Genomic DNA, 18,027 nt, shown 5'->3' on the forward strand with positions numbered 1-18,027 from the left:
AAACTCCAGAAGGAGGACTCCTTCCTATCTAGATTTCATCTCTGACATGTCCACTAAGTGCTTCCAGCAAGCAGCTATGTGAACAGGCTTATTTTTAAACGAGAAAGAAATAGGCTCTCTCTAAATCAGTAAGAAGGAAATAATTTTCAATAAATTGCCACACCAATAACAACCATAAACATTGACACTAGAGAGCATTTCTTGAGAAGTTTCTATCCTTTGGTTGCGTCGTTAAAGAAAAAAACAAACCCATTTATCTACTTTCTGAACCTACAGTACTTCTGCAATCAGATTTTTAAAAATTATTGAATAGAAAAATTCTAAGTGATTCTTATATCCAAATTCACTACAAAATACCATTTAAGAGAAAAGTCCATCGGTGCAATAAGCTCGCCTAAAGCAAAGCCACCGTCCAGAGCCCTGACAGTGTCTGAGGGTGGGCAGGGCGGGCGCAGGTTCTCTTCAGAGCTCACAGAAAGAGTGGATCTGGGTGGTGGGTATATAGGATCACAGACTTTAGATTGTCAGTGCTGGAAGGAACTTTCAAGGTCATCAGCTACAATCTCCTCATTTTTCTGATAGGAAATAATGAGTGGAGCTTGACGTGTATCTCTTCAGCAGCATGTGGAGCTGGGATCCATGTCTTGGTGAACACTGCCTTTGGCCAGATTGCCCCCTATCTTGTTCTCTAGGACAGTGAATCTCTATCACGTTATGGAAGGACCTAGTTAACTTAATCTTGATTTCTCTCACAGGCAGATTCTGCTGCCCTGAAAATCGCTCCTTTTCGTTTCTGAATGCAGGCTATGTTTTAAGTCAAAAGCTAACAGAGGTCGAGGAGGTTTACACCTCAGTAGTTGCTCAAATAATCGATGCCTAAAAATTAGACTTTCATAATTCAACGCATTTTATTATAATTAATCACTCAGTGAAAATTAAATTCAAAATTTTTTTTCTAAAATGAACTAAAATTACCTATGGTGAGGCATGATTTCCTATGAACTGAAAGAACCAAGCAACAAACATTTGGGAGTATTTGAACTATGTGGGCAGAGAACTGACCAGGTTACTCAACTCTTGACTGAGATACTTTGCTCCCCACTCCAACTGATCAAACAAACGAAACCAGACAAAAGAGGGCCAGCATGAAATACACGGAACGAACACACACTGTATGTGCTAATTCACGTAATTTCTCTATGCAACCTCTCTGCTAGGAACCATAACATAAAACCCCAACCTTCACTCTCAGCATAGCTTGCTTCACAGTCTCTGTTTCCATGTATGGATGTGCCATGAAATCAGCCCGAGTGTTTTAACTTAATGGAATGTTCTACAGTGTTAAGAAACAAATTACACACAAGCACATTTTTACAGCCTTCCACACCTTGTACTTGACTGCAGAGAAAGCAAGATCATTGTAGTCAAAAATTCGATTGATTATTAGACAGTGATATAAAAAAAAGGGTGGGAAAGAAAGGAGATTCGAGCTTAGGCATCAGCGTATTCATAAACACTGATGGGCCCTGTTTTCATAACCCAGTCGACAGTTCTCAATCTGGGGTAATATGGCTACTCACCCGGGTAGGTCTGCAAAGGTTGGCAATGCCACTCCCCAATGCCACGGCCATAGCAATAGCACTGGTACCTGACACCATGCACATATTTCTCCCAGGAGTCTCCAATCTGATAAAACGTTCGGGTTTCCGAGTCCTGGCATTGGTCTAAAGTATATAGAAGTAAAAGATAAGCAGCCTTGAAAACTTAAAGCCACACATTCAGTTTCAGTGTGCTCGAGCATACATCCTTAGTTTTAATAGAAACTTGTAACTTTCCTTACAAATATATGCAGTTAAAAAGTATTTTGCTCCTATCTTTTACCTTATAGGACAATTAGTGGTAAGAAGTACCCAGTGAGAGGAATATTTAGTTTTCTAAAAGGACAATATTTCTAAATAAAAATTTTAAGATTTAGATGTCAGTGTATATTGATATTCTGAATATTAACTTGAGAAAAATAAATTAGATATTGTATTTTAGCCACATTAATGCAACTGATTTACCATTTGAACAGCAAGGACAAAATATTATTTTGTCCGTTTTATACACGTCTTCAAACTTTGAAGGGCTTAATTTTACATGCAAATAAATGAACTAGATTTTAACTATGAATACTTGCTGAGCAATTTCTAAGAAAACCTCTGAGGCTTCTCTTTGAGCTTTGGCAATCTGAGGTCAAACAAACTCATCTGATCGGCTTGTTTTCTTAGTGAGCAACCCTCCTCTTTCAGAAAAGGAATATTAATGGATTACCTTAAAGCTGGTAACACAGCTCATTTAAGGCTGAACCTTCACTATTTGCTTAGATCAATTATAAAGGGCAGCCAAGAAAAATAAAGCATTTGGAGGGAGGTATTTACTGGCATAATCATTTGCCCATGTTATTGCACAGTCAGCAAAGGGGAATTCTCTTTCATAACATGGACTGGCTTTATGATTCGGAAGCAAAGAAGGAATTTCATTCAATTAAAATAAATCTGAATTTGTCACCAAATTCAGCAAAAACAGATGACTGCCAATAGCAAGATTATATATTGGTCCATAATTAGAGAAAAGACTTTGCAAGGCTTTTGCAAGCCACCGATCAAAGTCTGGATCCAATTTCAATCATATAATATCAAACAGCTTTCCTTATTTGAAATTTTCTAACTATTCTCAGGGCCCAAACCCATCTAGAAAGACAAGCCCACTTACCAATGGGATCACACTTCCATCTGCCCCGGCCCTGACCGAAGCAGGTACAATTCAGCATGTGTCCCTCTTCGTGACGCTTATGAAATGTGTCATTCACGTTATAAGTGATGTCGTCGACAATGCATTGATCTATGTAGGAAAGAGTGGAACGGGTGGAGGACTTTAACTTTCACGGATAAAAGCAAAGAAGCTACGCTTTTCAAAGCATACAGTTCCTTCCACTTAATTATCAACCTCTCCCACTAAAATAACTTTTCAACTGTCACAGAATATTTTTTCAAAGCTTAGCCAGTGATACAATTTTTGCAAAAAAAAACCCAATCCTTTCTTATAAACTTGTAAATGTCTGAGATCAAAGTATATACAACTAAAGAATGTGGTAAGATATACCTCCCTGCGGAAAGCCAATTTTTAAACAAATAAGTGTCTTGCTTTCAGAAAAATTCTTGCTTAGTTGATAATGTCCTTTAGATCTCTGCTTGCTATGATAAATAGGAGGAAGAGTAAACATATTTATACGGCGCCCAGCATGGAGTGATGTTCTCATCTCTGGAGTGGCGGGGGTGGGGAGATATTTAGATTTGGGAAATAAAATGACATCTATGGCACTTCTAAAGCTAAAAAAAAATTAGGCCAACTCTTCCTAACTCTATGAGAGATCCTAAGAAAATTACTTCCCTCTTTGCGTTCTCAGCTCCTTCATCTGTAAAAAGAAGAGTTGGTGTGTGTGACCCCCTAGGGTCCCTTTCAGCTTTGCACCACCATATGCAATTATTATGACTCCTGGATTGGGTTGTCCACTGGACACCACAAAAGGAGAACAAATTCAGGCCAGTGTCAGCACACCAGCTATATGGGCAATTTATTAGCTCAGAGTTCTACCTAAATCTTACTTTTCAAATCAAAGAAACAGAAAACGTAAGAGAGATTTAATAAATCAACATCCCTATATTATATATCTGGGTCCAAAGGGGAAACCTTGATTTGAACAAAAGAAATTGGTCTATGTATTTGCCTCCTTAAGTTTGGAACTGCAAAGATCTGATTTCAGAAGAGCAAATCTCTTTTCTTTACAGAAATGATCCAGTCTTTTCTAGACATGAATCCAACGGCATAACTAAAAGCTAAAAGGATCAAATGATTGTGTTCTAGTCTTTGAAGTCATCTTTTTGGCTCAGCCTAAGCACTTACACCCTGGGAATGTTTCAGAATCTAAGAATTGCTGTGCCGGCTTTTCTTAACTGGCTGCCTAAAATGCAAAACTTATCCAGCACAGTAGTCTAATGGAGAGGCATTGCATATTTCTTCTGCTGCTTTTGCAAAGTTCAAGTTTTCACATAAAAGTCTGCCTCTTTGGACCCTCTGTCCTCTCCAGGGTTTCCATTAATAAGCAAGCATACCTCGGAGCTGGGAGTAGGCGACACACGTCCATTCCCCACGACCATTGCCGACACATGTGCACCTCATCATGTGGCCCATGTCGTGTTGCTTATCCCACTGATCTCCAACGCGATACATCACCCCTTCATTAGTTGTACAGATTTCCTCGTGGGCTGTTGGGAAACAAACAAGAAACGCACACTGGCTCAATGATCACAAGGTCTAAAAAGGCATGCAATAATATCAGTTTAGTCTGCTTATCCTGAGAACTCTCACTTGGAAGGAAGTCCTGTGTGCTTCAGAGAAATCTCGGTGCTGCTATGTGGAAGTGGAGGGTTTTGAGCCCCAAAGAGAGAAAACATAGTCTACTAAAGCTGAGGTTTTCTGTACAGAATAATTACGGAAAGTTAGGGGATGTGAAACCACGATAATACCTACACATTTGCACAAAGGGTTTGCATTGTTTTAGAAGCCTACGTTTCACTACTGCCCCATAACTTTTCCTAGTTCCAGTTTATTCTAGCTCAAAGGGAAACTATGTGTACAGGTAGTGCAAGAATTGCAACCTAAAGTGTATTTTCCTTCTACACCCAGCATTCCCTTTTGTTGAAATGAGAGAAATAAAAGTAAGTACTTTTCTTCCTGTTTCCCTGCCTCATATGCACCCTTGACAACGCATAGAGCATGGGTTCTTGCACCTACAACTGGAAAATCAAAGGTAATCCACAGAGTTTTTGAAATTTGAAAACAAATAAACAGTATTGGTTCCCCTTTCTCCATTCATACAAACTAGAAGCCCGCCCCCCTCCCCTTTTTAAAAAAGCTCGCTTACTTGTTTTACTTGTAAAAGACAGAGTTTTAGTTATTTTGGTATTTAGTGATAGAGCTTATTTCAGTCAAACCAAAATTACGCGTAAATGTCGTAGGTCTGTCGTAGGTCTGTGACAGTAGCAGTGAGCTACATATTAACCATTTTAAGCTACTCAGTTGTGTGCTCTTTACAAAAGACAAACCTGTGCAAAATTTACAATCCCAGACTTTTGAACACGTATTTTTATTGTATTTCTACATTTTTGGACATTAAATTATATCAATAGGGTTTTAAAATTATATAAATATAGAATTCTTATATATTTTATTTTATATATATAACAAAGTTTTCTGCTGTTAAATTTAAGTTTTAACAGGTGAAACAGGAGTAAACTGGACACTATCCTTCAGTCTCACACCATAAATGGTTGTCTCCAAGGGCTTCATCTTACCAGCCATGGGGCAGAATCCAAACTTCTGGTCCGCGTCATAGTTCTGGGTGGTTCCACACCATTTCATGTTGTCTCTCCTGCCCTCAGAAGTACAGTCAGTGTAGTTGTGGTTGTTGTATAGGAAGGGGAAGTGGCACAAGGCACCATTGGAATTCCCACCTCGAGTCTGAACCAAAACTGCCCAGAAAAATACACAAATAGGAAGAAAAAAATTACAACCGAGCTTTCCCAGGTACAGTGGGGAATTACTACAGAAAGGTTTGAGAGAGCCAGCTTCTACACTTAATTCACAGAGTCTGACTCAGAATAACAGAGGTCTGATAATATAGTTCTAAGCTTCCTTCACGTGTTCACCTCACCTTCAAAATAGATTGAAATCCGATTTCCACTCTCACTTTCCCAGCCAAAAAAAAAAACAAGCTTAAATGATCTCTTTGAATAAAACATAGTTTTAACCAGAAGAGGAGCAAAAACACTCAGGCATCCCACCTGTGTATTCCTCAGTCCTGTGGGATCACCTACTGCTTTCAATAGACAAGTATCTTAAATCACATCATAATCCCCATGTGTCAAAAACAAGTGAACTGGGGGGCTTTTCCCTTGCTGTCATTTCCCAAGGGTGCTGGGGAACATGGAAGGATGTTCAGCTGCTAAGTTTGCTCCACATCTCTTGGGTCCAGACTGCACCAAAGTGAGATTTCTTGTGCAGCCTCAAAATTAGAGGCTAGTTCGCCGGCAAATAAAAATAGGGCATGAGAAATGGGTTTTTCTCACTGCTGTGTTTTCCCCTAGGGACACTTACCAGCACTGTCTGTACAGAAAGAATATTTCTGGTCTTGCTCATAATTGGAAGTCGTGCTGCACCAGAGGTGTCCATCCTGCCGCCCCTCCGTGGTGCAGGAGTAGAAGGTTCTGCCGTTGTAGGTGAAGGGTAAGACACACGGCTCCCCGTTTGAATTGCCACCATAAGTCTGGGTCACAGCTGCAAGCATTACCAAAATATGGTGACAGTCTCAGTAAATAGAGCTACATTGACCTTCCACCAATTGCCGCTGATTTATAACTTAACTGAGACTGAGCTTGTGCCCTCAAAGAAAAAAGCTGCAAGCATAGATGATCATCTGCTTAATGTCTGTCAAAATGCGTTACTCAGGAAGCCACGGCTTTTGAGACACAGCAACACCTGATTTCTTCTGCTGATGTCCTTTGTTACCACCTCTGCTCCATGTGTCAGTTTCCCCATTTGTATAGCTATATTTATACAGGTTAATCAAGGATGATGCTCAAAGGATACTGAAAGGATATGCATGACTCTGTTGGTGCCATAAGAACGAATACATGAGGCTATTCTAGGGGAAAAGTCAAGTGTACGAATTATTATTGCTCTAGTTATGACCACTTTTGTATCCCAGAAGAGATGCATTAGGTTGTTGAAAGAAGTTTACAACACAAAGCTCCAGAAATTTGAGATTTAGAATGTAACATATGGATGATAAGCTATTCCGAAAGCAATCCTCTTGTAACAACATTTTAGACAAGTAAAAATAATACATCACAGTTTAAACCTCACTACAGGAAAGAAAATACATAGATTAAAAAGATTGGAAGAAAATATATCAAAAGCCAAGCCTCATTGTTATCACAGGGTGGTAAGATTATAAGCTTTTCTTGTTTGTTTTACATTTGTGGGTAAATGAATGTGTTGCCTTTCAAAAACTAAATAATGAGTTACCAGGGCTATTTTTTAAAAAGATAATGCAGACCTGTCTCTTGGCAGCTGACTCCATTGCCCAGGCAAGTGCAAAGCATTTGCTTATTTCCTTGTGTCTTCAGCCACTGCATCCCCACGGAGTAAACCACGCCACTGTCTGTGACACAGTGACCGTATGGAGCGGGCTGGGGGTGAGGCTGGGGCTGGTAAATGGCTGTTCGGACATCTGTGAAGGGGCCAGATCCTAAGGGCATGAGAAAGGAAAGTCATAAAGCTGGACAAGAAAAAGAACTATTTTCTAGAGTTGGGATCTTCGGAGTTCCATACAGATGACTCTGAAATCCATGTTGTTACTGACCTGCAACTGAAAAGAAATGCCCCTCCCATTCTGCATTAGCTTTTGCCTGGGCTAATCAGTCTAGGAATCAATCCACAGGAGTCTACCAAATGGTCTCCATCTTCCAAGCTCATCTGGAGCCACCGGGATTACATTTCAAAACCCACAGACATTATTCTGCTACTCGGTAGAACAGATAGCTTCAAAGACTCCTTACTCATGCCAGGAAGCTGCTGGTCCATGCCTCCACAATCCTTCACACCTAACTTTCTTCCAGCTCACTTCTGACCACTTCCTTCCTTGCTCAATGCTCATTCCCCCATGTACCCTGTGCTGTCTTCATGCTTTTTCCTTAGCCTGCCTCACCCTTCCTCTCTAAGCAGCTTCCATAAACTCAATCAATCTAGGCATTTCTCTTCCTGACACTGTTTTGGGAAGTCCCTGTCACTCTGCAGCAGACCTCTTGCCATCTGTGTAACTCTGGGCTCACTGGAGGGTGCCCTGAGCAGCCATATTGGATTCTCTAGAAGTTGTTCCCTCCTTCCAGATTTTGTTTCTCCTCAGGATTACTTGTGATTCTGTTATGTTTTTTCTAAAACTAATCAACCCTCTTAAAATACTTTTCCTTTCAGAGTAAGACAAGAGATTGTGTCAATCTTTCCCTTAAACTTTTGGAAATCTGTTCTCCTGAAGGCCAGGCCCGCTGCGGAGAAGAGTCAGAACTGATGCTAGAACGACTGGTAGACGGAATTCAGCATCTCCTAAGTCCTGCTGAACACTAGAACCCAAAGATTCCTCACAGACAGCGGGTCCCACAGTCACTCATATGGGGGAACACAACATCTGTGTTCAAACGTCCCACCTGGGAGAGTCACAACGCAAAGGAACATAGAGATCCTGTAGAAGTTCCATTTTGTTTAATCCAGTGTTTCTCAAACCTTTTTGAACAATGGAACCTTTTCAGTATATTAGTAATATTAGTAAAAATACATAATATTTCTTGAATGCTTACCCCATTTGACCCCAACTACCCCTTTAGCTTAAACTATTTCAGTAGATTGATATTTGTAATGTTTCTCTTTTTGGTTAGCAGCATTTTACTGATAATAATCAAATAACTCAAAGATATCATAAAATATAATCTTATGACCTTCATAAGTGTTCAGAGCAAGATGAAAACTCATCAAAAGGAGAAAAATCCAAACAAATAATTAATATTTTTAGCTAAATGGCCAATTGATAAAAGGCTAAACAATAATGCCAGCATGTTATGTAGTGAAAACTTGCTCAAAACAATTAAGAATAATAACAGAAGGAGGACATACCCCTGACTGCCATATTTCTTTCCTCAGATTCTTACAAAACAAGCTACAAGGCAAAGACCTTGTTCTTGTACTAGAAACAATTCAAACTTCCTTTCCTAAAAAAATGCTTGGATATTGTGTCATTCATTCCCATCTCTAGGTTCTCTCTGAATTTCTCAAATTGTGAATGCCAATACATGAAGAAAATGATCGTGCATTATTTTATGGAATGCAACAAAGTTTGCTGGAGCATGGAAACCACACATAAAGGAGTGTTTCTGCTACAAAGAGCTGAACGTCAGGACAAGGTAATATATTCCATTTTGAGAAAAGAATAAATGTACATTTTTTTCCCCTTTCCTAGCAGAAGAGTCAAGTAATCATATAACTCATCATAACCCTCGCATTTCCATTAAAATGCACTTTAGATATTCAAAATGCATACACATGTGTATGTATATGTGTATCTAAATGTGTATATATATATATATACTTGACATTAAACAAAGTTTTAACAGCTAACGATCTGTAAATGAACTCAGCTTACAGTAAGCCAAAACACTGCAAATCATCTTAAATAGCACGTCAAGGGAAAAATGGATTTGCAGAAATATTTTTTGAAGCGTTATCCCCGTTCGCGGTTCCGGCCCGCCCGTCCTGTGCCTCACCGGTGGATGTGGTCTGCAGAGACGCGTGCCTTTCACACTTCCACTCCCCTCTGCCGTTGCCTGTGCAGATGCACTGGAGCAGGTTTCCCCGATTATCCTTCTTGCTCCAGGTATCGCCAATTCTATAGGATGTCCTAGTGTCCTGATCATTGCATCTGTCTGTGTCAGAAAGGAAGCAGTGAAATATGCAAATCAGGTCAAGCTTGTAATGCTCAGTTCAAACCTCAAGAAAAGAACATAGCAGCTTAAAGCTTGGAAGCCCTTTTTCTGGTGGTATGTTCACATCCAGCTGTGGAGCCACAGGTGTTCAAATTCTGAAAGATGGGATTACATTTGTTACAGTGGAAAGGGAGCTGCATGATTTAGTCTAGCTCCATTTCTCCGCCAAAAGACTCTTTCATCATCTTTCATTCATTCACTCATTTTTTTTTTTTTAATCATTTTCACGTTCTTCCTTTGACCAAATTCATTCTCCCGTCTCTTTCCTTCTCAGGCTCTCCCAGGCTTTCCTGGAGTAATTACTGTATATGACCTGCCTTTCCAGAGGGACTTCCTTTAGGAAACTCGAAACAATAGAGAGGCAAGAAGGTCTCAGAAGCTCTCCCCCTATTGCCCCAATGAAGCTATAAAAAGATGGCGGCATCTCTTTCTTCATTTGTTATGTAAAAAAATTCACGGGACTACCAACTTCTTTGACTAAAATGTCCTCTTCTCCCCTCCCCCACACCTACCTATTTAAAATCACTAAGAAGATGGCCGCTTTTCAATTGCTCAGTGTTAACCCTTCAATAGAAAAGTGCGATTATTAATGTAAAATGATACTTCGTAACTACAGTCATGAGTTGCTTAATGACAGAGAGAAGATTCTCAGAAATGTGTCGTTAGGAGATTTTGTTGTTGTGTGGACATCATAGAGTGTACTTATGCAAACCTAGATGGTTTAGCCTATGACACACCTAGGCTATATGGGACCACTGTACATGCGGTCCAGCATTGACCACAATGTCGTTAGGCGGCGCATGACTGTAAATTACCATTGGTCTTTGTGTTCAATTATCTGGTAAATAGATTGTTTCAGTTATCATCCAGCTTTCCCCATTTGCTACAATGTGAATAGGGAGGATCTGATTTATTTGTGAATCAGAAAATCACTGCACTGGGTTGGAGAATAATAATTATTCAGTTGATGTAAGTTCTCACAAATACACACCCACATTGATCTACCATCAGAGCAGAGGCCTGAATGAAGAGTCATTGCTGCTTACAGTTTTTACCCAAATCCCTAGCTAAAAAGATTGTCTTTCCCTGACCCCCATAGCACTATTTTCAGTATTTGTCTGGAAGCCCTTAATATCGTGCTCTAGACGATGAATATGTATAAGCCTTTCTCATCTCCCTGACCTACTTACTAAGGCTCTTTGAAGGCTGGGCTAATGTCCAATTCATTTCTGCATCCCTATACCATCTTGTACAAAGTAGAGCCTTACAAAACTTCACAGAATAAATGACTTTTCTTTGAGAAACTTTTCCCAACTTTCTATTAGAAGAGTTTTAAATAATAGATAAGAGTTCGAGTCAGACACCTAATTTGTCTTAAACTAAAACACTCTCCCCAAGGTCTTGGAAGTCTAACCATCATAATAACGTTTTAAATGCAAAAAATCTAATGAACCAGTAAGGTTCCAGGAAAGATTTGGTCAGAATTGTTATTACTTTCCAGGAGAGACTTGTTTATTGTTAGCAAAGAATTCAAATTTGGAGGATGAATATTTTAAGCTGGTGAAATATTTTAAGGTAGATAAAGTTCAAAACATTTAGATTTGATTTTAAATTTCTTTATAACACCAATACTTAATGGCTGTTTTTGCTTCAACATTCTATAGTCGCTATTAGTTTGAAATTTCAAAAAGGGAGCCTTGAGCCCCTAAGGCAACAGAGAGGCCTCCGGGCAATCTTAGAAAGAGCAGCAGAGACACCAGAGAATACCTTCTTTACCGCACTAAGAGCCTATTTAGGAGCTTTGGGTAAAAGACACTGCCCTTAAACCCAGAGTAGACACATGTTTTGTTGTTGTTGTTGTTGTTTTCCGAGGAAGACTTGCCCTGAGCTAACATCTGTGTCAATCTTCCTCTATTTTATTTTATTTTATTTATTTTTTGAGGAAGATTAGCCCTGAGCTAACTGCCACCAATCTCCTCTTTTTGCTGAGGAAGACTGGCCCTGAGCTAACATCCACGCCCATCTTCCTCTACTTTATATGTGGGATACCTACCACACGCATACCAAGCGGTGCCATGTCCGAACCCAGGATCCAAACCAGGAAGCCCTGGGCCACTGAAGCAGAACGTGTGCACTTAACCACTGCGCCACTGGGCTGGCCCCAATCTTCCTCTATTGTATATGAGGGTCACTGTCACAGCATGGCCACCAAGGAGTGGTGTGGGTCCACACCTGGGATCCAAACCTGTGAACTTGGGCCACTGAGGCAGAGTATGCCAAACTTAACCACCAGGCCATGGGGCCAGCATGTAGACACATAATTTTAACCTATGGGATAAGTGCTTTTTATTTTCATCAGTTTTGCTTATGACTATGCTTTATTTAAATTTCAAAGATGGAAGGAAACTTAAATCTTTAGAGCTTTGCCCCTTCCATGTCAGTAGGACCCACATGCCTAAAGATGCCTGTTTGCTTTCCACCAAAATGACTTTTCTATCCTGCGGTAAAATGCAGACTCTCCACACTCCTTGCGTGCTATTTTAATGATTTCTTTGCTCTTAATATTGGAAAATATCTCAGTCGTAATTTAGATTGAATATTTGCAACTAATGTTCTGATCTATAGCATATTTGGCATTGAAGTGAATATTAAGGTTCTTTCTTAGTAGCTGATAGCCTAAGACTTTACTGAACTAAGATTTTATTTTTCTTTTTAGTCTTCTTTGAAGAAGCAGAATAAGTTAGTGATGGAATTTTTCTTGACATCCAAATGTTACCAAAGCATGTTGGGGCAGTGGGTGTTCTAAGTGACATCACATGATAATTCTCTCTAGGAATCCAGAAAACGACACCTGGCCTCATCTTTAACAGAAAGATCTAAAACATACTTCTAGAAGTACAGGTGATGCGCCCATTGCCTTCTCCCAGACAAGTACAGTCCACCATCATCCAGCCTTGGTAGGGCTTCTCCCAGGTTTCCCCGACAACATAAGAGGTCCCAGCAGCATGATCAAAACATTTCTCAGCTGTAGGGAAATTTGGAGAAAAAAAACAGAAAAAAGGGGGTTATTTTGAATTTGCAGTCTCCCCATAATGTAAAGTGTATCACGTAAGCAAAAGTCCAGCCACATTTTTTTTAAGTGGTACCCTGTTCCAAAAGAAAGGCACGCCCTGAAACGAGGCACATAGTAAATAACCAAAGCAAAAGGAAGCTCAAGTCGAGCTGGCAGGCAGAGATCCTAGTCTCTTAATAAGTACATGGGCTGTATATTTTCAGCTAGCACCATTCTACACACCAGTATTTTGAGTGAAAAGGATCTATGTAGGGATTCAGTCTGTAGGAGACTGTACATGAAAACTTCCAATCTTAATTATGAATGACCAATTACGAATGCCGAAATAAAATGACAAGAAAGCTATTTAAAATTTGGAATTCTGTAAAAACAGAGACAATACAGCAAAATAAAAGCCTCTGCAGGAGACAACAATAAGTAAGCAGGGTAAAATTTGTAATCAGAACTTTTTGGAATTGTATCTATCAAGTTCAACTGAGGATTGAGACCAAAAGAAACTTGACAATTTTTACTTTGAAAAAAAATTATTAAGGTGTGACAGAGCACACACAATATTATGTTATCGTCCAGTGCATTCCAATAAAGAAATATGTCAAAAGTGTCATGTTTTCCTTTTAAGTGATTTATGGCTTGACCAAGGAGAAATCTGAGATCAGATATTAGACAGAAGAAACGACTTCTTCCTAGATCTTTCAACTCTATCTTGCATTTTTGAAACAAAATTAAGACTTCTATGCATGGTTAGTACTTTTCGATCTGATTCCTTTAAGGAAACTATGGGTTATATAACATTTCATTATTTGAAATAAAACTTCCATTTCTCTCTTTTTAATTGGAATTCAGATCTCGTTCATGTACATTTCGATTTAAGCCAACATTTTGACTGGGTGTCCCGCCCCCATTCATTGCTCAGAGTCACATACCTATAGGCTTGCAGGTCCATTCTCCTTTCCCATTACCAAGACAGACACACTCTAACATGTAACCACCAGTCTCATGAGGTCTCCTCCAGGTGTCACCAATCTTGTAGGACTGACCCCCTTCATGGCAGCGGTCTGTTAAAGATAAAAAGCAAATGTTAGAGAGAGTGGGACAGAGAATGTTTTTAAAAAAGAAAAAGTCTCATGTGCCACCCAGGGTAAGCACCTAGGTTAGCCAAAGTAAAGACACAGGGAACAGCTTTCCCATCAGAGACAGGAAAGGTGACGAGTCTGGTCACTTTGGGTCATTCATTAAATGTCTTGTTTAAACACAATGAGAAACCACAGAGAGAAGTGAATGGCAAAGAAAGAGGTCATAAATCCTGGTTCCCCAGAGAAAGCACAGGAAATGGGTCCTAAAGCAGAAAGAAAGGCTGGCAAGCTTGGCCTTCACATACACACAGCGGGCTGGGCTTGAGACTAATTCAAGGAAACAGCCACATGGGGCAGAACATCCAGCTTTCAGGAGCGTCGAGAGTCTGTATTTCACCCTGGGATAGAAACGTCATTTTGATGGAAAGCAAATCGATGTATACACATCAAGTATGAAAATCTGGATACTTTTCTAGGTGTGTGTTAAACACAACGGCACATCCAAAGACTGAATTGTCCACTAGACTGTAAACACGATGGACCACTGACTCTTAAGATTTGCCAATAAACTTGGATGAACCCTAACATTAAGTATGGGAAAGATGATTGGGCCTATACACAAAGGACTGATTCATTCTTTTGGATGGAAGCCTTTGAAGTGACTTATACTTAAAGGATGGATTTAAAAAACTAAATGCTACATTAATAGAATCTAACAGTAAGTAACCCAGTGAATCACACTAGAAAGGTTGCCTTAGCTCAACTTGAATTGATAAGAGTTAACCCAGTCCCCAAAGTACCTTGGAAACACTGTTAGGCTAATTAGTCTATATTATCTCTAGGAATTGACAGATCTACTTCTGCGTATAAACTATTGGTCACAAAGAAACTATACTGTTTCTGTGAGATGCAAGAGGTCTCTGCTCTGCAAACAAGAAGAGCAGACCACACAAGGGCTGATTCCCTCTTCATGACCATCTTCCCAATCACTGCAGATAATCACACGATCAATCTGGCTTGAGACGCCCGGGTAATGTCAAATGGGCAACTCCTCTGAGCATGTCTTCCTGGACTGGAACCCAAGAGATGCACTTGGTTACACTATGTACACACACACACACTCATAAATGCACACAGACTAAACATTGATTCCATCTGTGCTCAGAGCCATCTTCCACAAGCATGGGAACCAGCTGGGTGACCACATAAGAGTAATAGACCGTAACAGAGAAATTCGCATTTCTGGTATTCTAGTGTCATTCCACAAGGCGTCTGTCTTACTTGCAATGGTGCAGCTGATTCTCCCTCGCCCAGCCCCGATGCAGGTACAGTCCCAGATCATGGAGTCTTTAGGGCGCTCGTAAGTGTCGCCGACCCGGTAAGTGTTCCCGGTGTACTTGTCAAAGCAAGTCTCTTCAGCTGAGGAGAGAAGGAAAGTCCATGAGAGCCTCACAGAGGCGACAGCTTTCCTATTCCACTACTCCCATCCAAAGGAAAACTCACTTTTCCATTCCAGAAGTAGCATGGTACAATGGAAAGTCTGAAAAATTTGAAGTGGGAGTTCTGGATAGTATCCTCGGCTCCAATAAAGCCTCAATTTTTGACCTCTGACAAGTTCTCGAATTATCTGGAAATTAATTTCTATTGTAAAGGATTCTCAGGCCCTTAGAAAAAAGCCACATAAAGCCCTACCTTAGGACCAGCTAGATTATGAAGGACGGGCTTTAGATTCTGGTCTCTGACTCAGAAAGTCAAACCAGGCAAGGTCCACATAAAAGCAGTTTGAAGAGCCCCACCCCCACCAAGCCCGGTCACTTGCTAATCCTCCTATTTCCATTTTAGCCCGATCAGGGCTTCTCTGCAGGAGTTGCTACAATTTACAAGAAACATATCAACGGTCATAAAGGAATGAGAACTTTGAAGCGGTTAGTGGTTTTGCACTGAACTGCAGCTGTCAAGTCACTTTGCCATGGAGGGCCCAAAGTGTTTTCTGGCCCAGAATCTTAGAGTTTAAGATCTGAGATAACTTTCTAACAATTAAAATTTTATAAGCAATTTTTTTTGAAGGAGAGCACAAACTCTTTCATTTTCTCATCAAAATACTTTGGGAGAATAAAACAAAAAGAAGACTCTAGGAACTACTTTGGGATACCTTTGTTCTTTTGTTTTAAAGGTAAGAGGAACACGTGAAAAGCAAATATAAGCAGTTATTAAACGCTTTACGTGAGGAAATGACATACAATTCTACCAGGAAAACGGCGTATGCATTTTTACTATTAATGCTACATTTAATTAACAAGCACCACTTCTCCATCTATTAAAAGATACTAACTACCAGGCTCCCCAGCACTTACGCTCAGGTTTACTCTCGCAGTTAAAGCCTCTGCTCCCTCCGTAGCAGGTACAAACCAAGGCATTGCCCAGGTAGGTGCGCTCCCATTGTTGGTTTATCTGATAGTGTTTCCCATTGTCGTAACAACCAGCTGTAAATAATTGAAGGAAAACGTTATCACATTTGCATCCTCCCTTTTTCAAAATTATGGAATTTTCTTGTACAATTAAATTGATGAGCCTAAGCAACAAACAGAAAAATAAGCTAAGCATCAGAGCACCAGGAGAATTAAAAGCAGTATTCCACTAAGATATAGATACAGACACAAGCTATCTAAAGAGTTAACCACAACTTGTACACGTAGATATTTAGGTATTCCTTTTTTTTCCCACTTAACTTAGCTAAATGTTATACAATGATGTCATTTCCATCTGGCCAGGGGTCTACATCAAAGGAGTGGAAACATTTTGAAAAGCAGTTAACTGGAATCACATCTTTAAACATGCAAGAACTTCAATGCTCTTTAAAGGGCAACTTCAAGCAGTTTCCTTTAGCCAAGGCACAGGGAGGGTGTGTCTTCCAAAAACTTGAAGAGGAATTCCGACCTCTGTGCTTGGAGAAGCATCCTGAGGGGCCCCAGAGCAATCTGAACTAATTACATCTCTTTCAAGCTACTTAGGAACCACGTAGCTATTGGGCTACCCTCTTCCCACCCCCAATTTGAAAACATTTAACTAGTTTTTTAGTAACAAAGAAAATAAGAACGGTGAGGACCACGCTAATTCCAAATGGAAAATTTAAAGGCACACAGCATTTTTTGCTTTAACGGCAAATTTTGATGCATTCACAGGAGGAAGACCTGAAAGTGTAGAGCTGATGAGACCACTGCAGGACATTGCAGAGCGCGTCCCCCAATGCATTCAGAACCAGCCTGCTCAAAGGCAAGAGCCTTTTGTGTCCACAGCCGGTTTCTCTCATTAAGGCGTGCACACCCTCCACACGCGCGCGCGCGCGCAAAACTTCAGTCACTACTTTGGTTGTCTTTGCAGTCCCGTCCCTGCCACAGCCCGTTTCAGCCCGCGGTCAGTACTCACGCTTGCTTTGGCCGACAGCCACCGGGGACTGGGGCTGAATGATTTGCTGATCCTGCCTCTTCCTCTTCGAGGCTCCGCTGGAGGGCACCGCTGTCCCCAGGGACAGGACGACCAGCAGCAGCAGCCCAGGTCCCGGACCCCTGAGCATCTTGAGACGGTGTGGGGAGAGACGCCCTCACCAGGAGACAAGTTGCCACCAAGTTTGGTTCCCTTCGCAACCTGCGGGAGGAGTCCCTTCCAGTGCTTCCTGGGGGTTGAAGCCTCGGAGAAGGTAGGGGCCGGAGGATGGGGACGGGGACGGGTAGAGGGACAGAGGGGAAGGAAAGGACGAGAGAAGTTGTCGCTGCAGGTCCCCTCTCCCCTGCTCGCGCCTAGGGCTCCCTCTCCTCCCCCTGCACAGCGCAGCCGGCGCGGGCGGCCAAGCCCCGAGAGCCGCGGCTTATATGGGACAGTCCCCTCCCGCCCCCCGCGAGGCCCGGGCGCCGGGGAGGAGGGACCGGCCCGACTCCCCCACCTCCTCCCGCCGCCGCCGCCGCCGCCGCCGCCCGCGCGCCCATTGGCCGGCCTCCGGGTGACGTCAGGGGGACTGTGGGTTCGCCGCGAACAAAAGAGATGCTGATCGCCCGCCAGGACTCGGGCAAGGGAACTTTTTTCGGTTTCCTTTGCGGTCGTCAAACTTTTTTGGGGCCGAGCGGGGAGGGATGGGAAGCGGCTGGAATGTGGTAGACGGATAGGAAAGGGAGGGGCTGCAGCTGTGTGAAGGGAAGGGGTTGCAAGTCTTCTCCCCTCCTCCCTTTCCCTTTTCTTTTTTATGGGGGGG

At 41.4% G+C, this 18,027-nt stretch overlaps 1 protein-coding gene across 16 annotated transcripts in view; it reads right to left on the reverse strand.

Annotated features, from left to right (window-relative positions):
- The window catches only part of FN1 (fibronectin 1), a 65,586-nt gene extending 47,851 nt beyond the window's left edge, over positions 1-17,735 (reverse strand). For all 16 annotated transcript variants that reach the window (XM_070618225.1, XM_070618223.1, XM_070618228.1 and 13 more), the window contains exons 1-12: positions 17,208-17,735; positions 16,136-16,264; positions 15,063-15,200; positions 13,632-13,763; positions 12,523-12,660; positions 9,417-9,575; positions 7,160-7,351; positions 6,199-6,378; positions 5,397-5,573; positions 4,155-4,307; positions 2,755-2,883; positions 1,581-1,724 (exon numbers count right to left, since the gene is read on the reverse strand). In XM_070618225.1, coding sequence (XP_070474326.1) covers positions 1,581-1,724; positions 2,755-2,883; positions 4,155-4,307; positions 5,397-5,573; positions 6,199-6,378; positions 7,160-7,351; positions 9,417-9,575; positions 12,523-12,660; positions 13,632-13,763; positions 15,063-15,200; positions 16,136-16,264; positions 17,208-17,355 — 1,819 coding nt within the window. In that variant the 5' untranslated portion in view covers positions 17,356-17,735. The remainder of the gene's footprint in view (positions 1-1,580; positions 1,725-2,754; positions 2,884-4,154; positions 4,308-5,396; positions 5,574-6,198; positions 6,379-7,159; positions 7,352-9,416; positions 9,576-12,522; positions 12,661-13,631; positions 13,764-15,062; positions 15,201-16,135; positions 16,265-17,207) is intronic.
- Between the last annotated feature and the right edge of the window lie 292 nt (positions 17,736-18,027).

The sequence above is a fragment of the Equus przewalskii genome, chromosome 5, assembly GCF_037783145.1.
Source record: "Equus przewalskii isolate Varuska chromosome 5, EquPr2, whole genome shotgun sequence".
NCBI classification, from domain to species: Eukaryota; Metazoa; Chordata; class Mammalia; order Perissodactyla; family Equidae; genus Equus; species Equus przewalskii.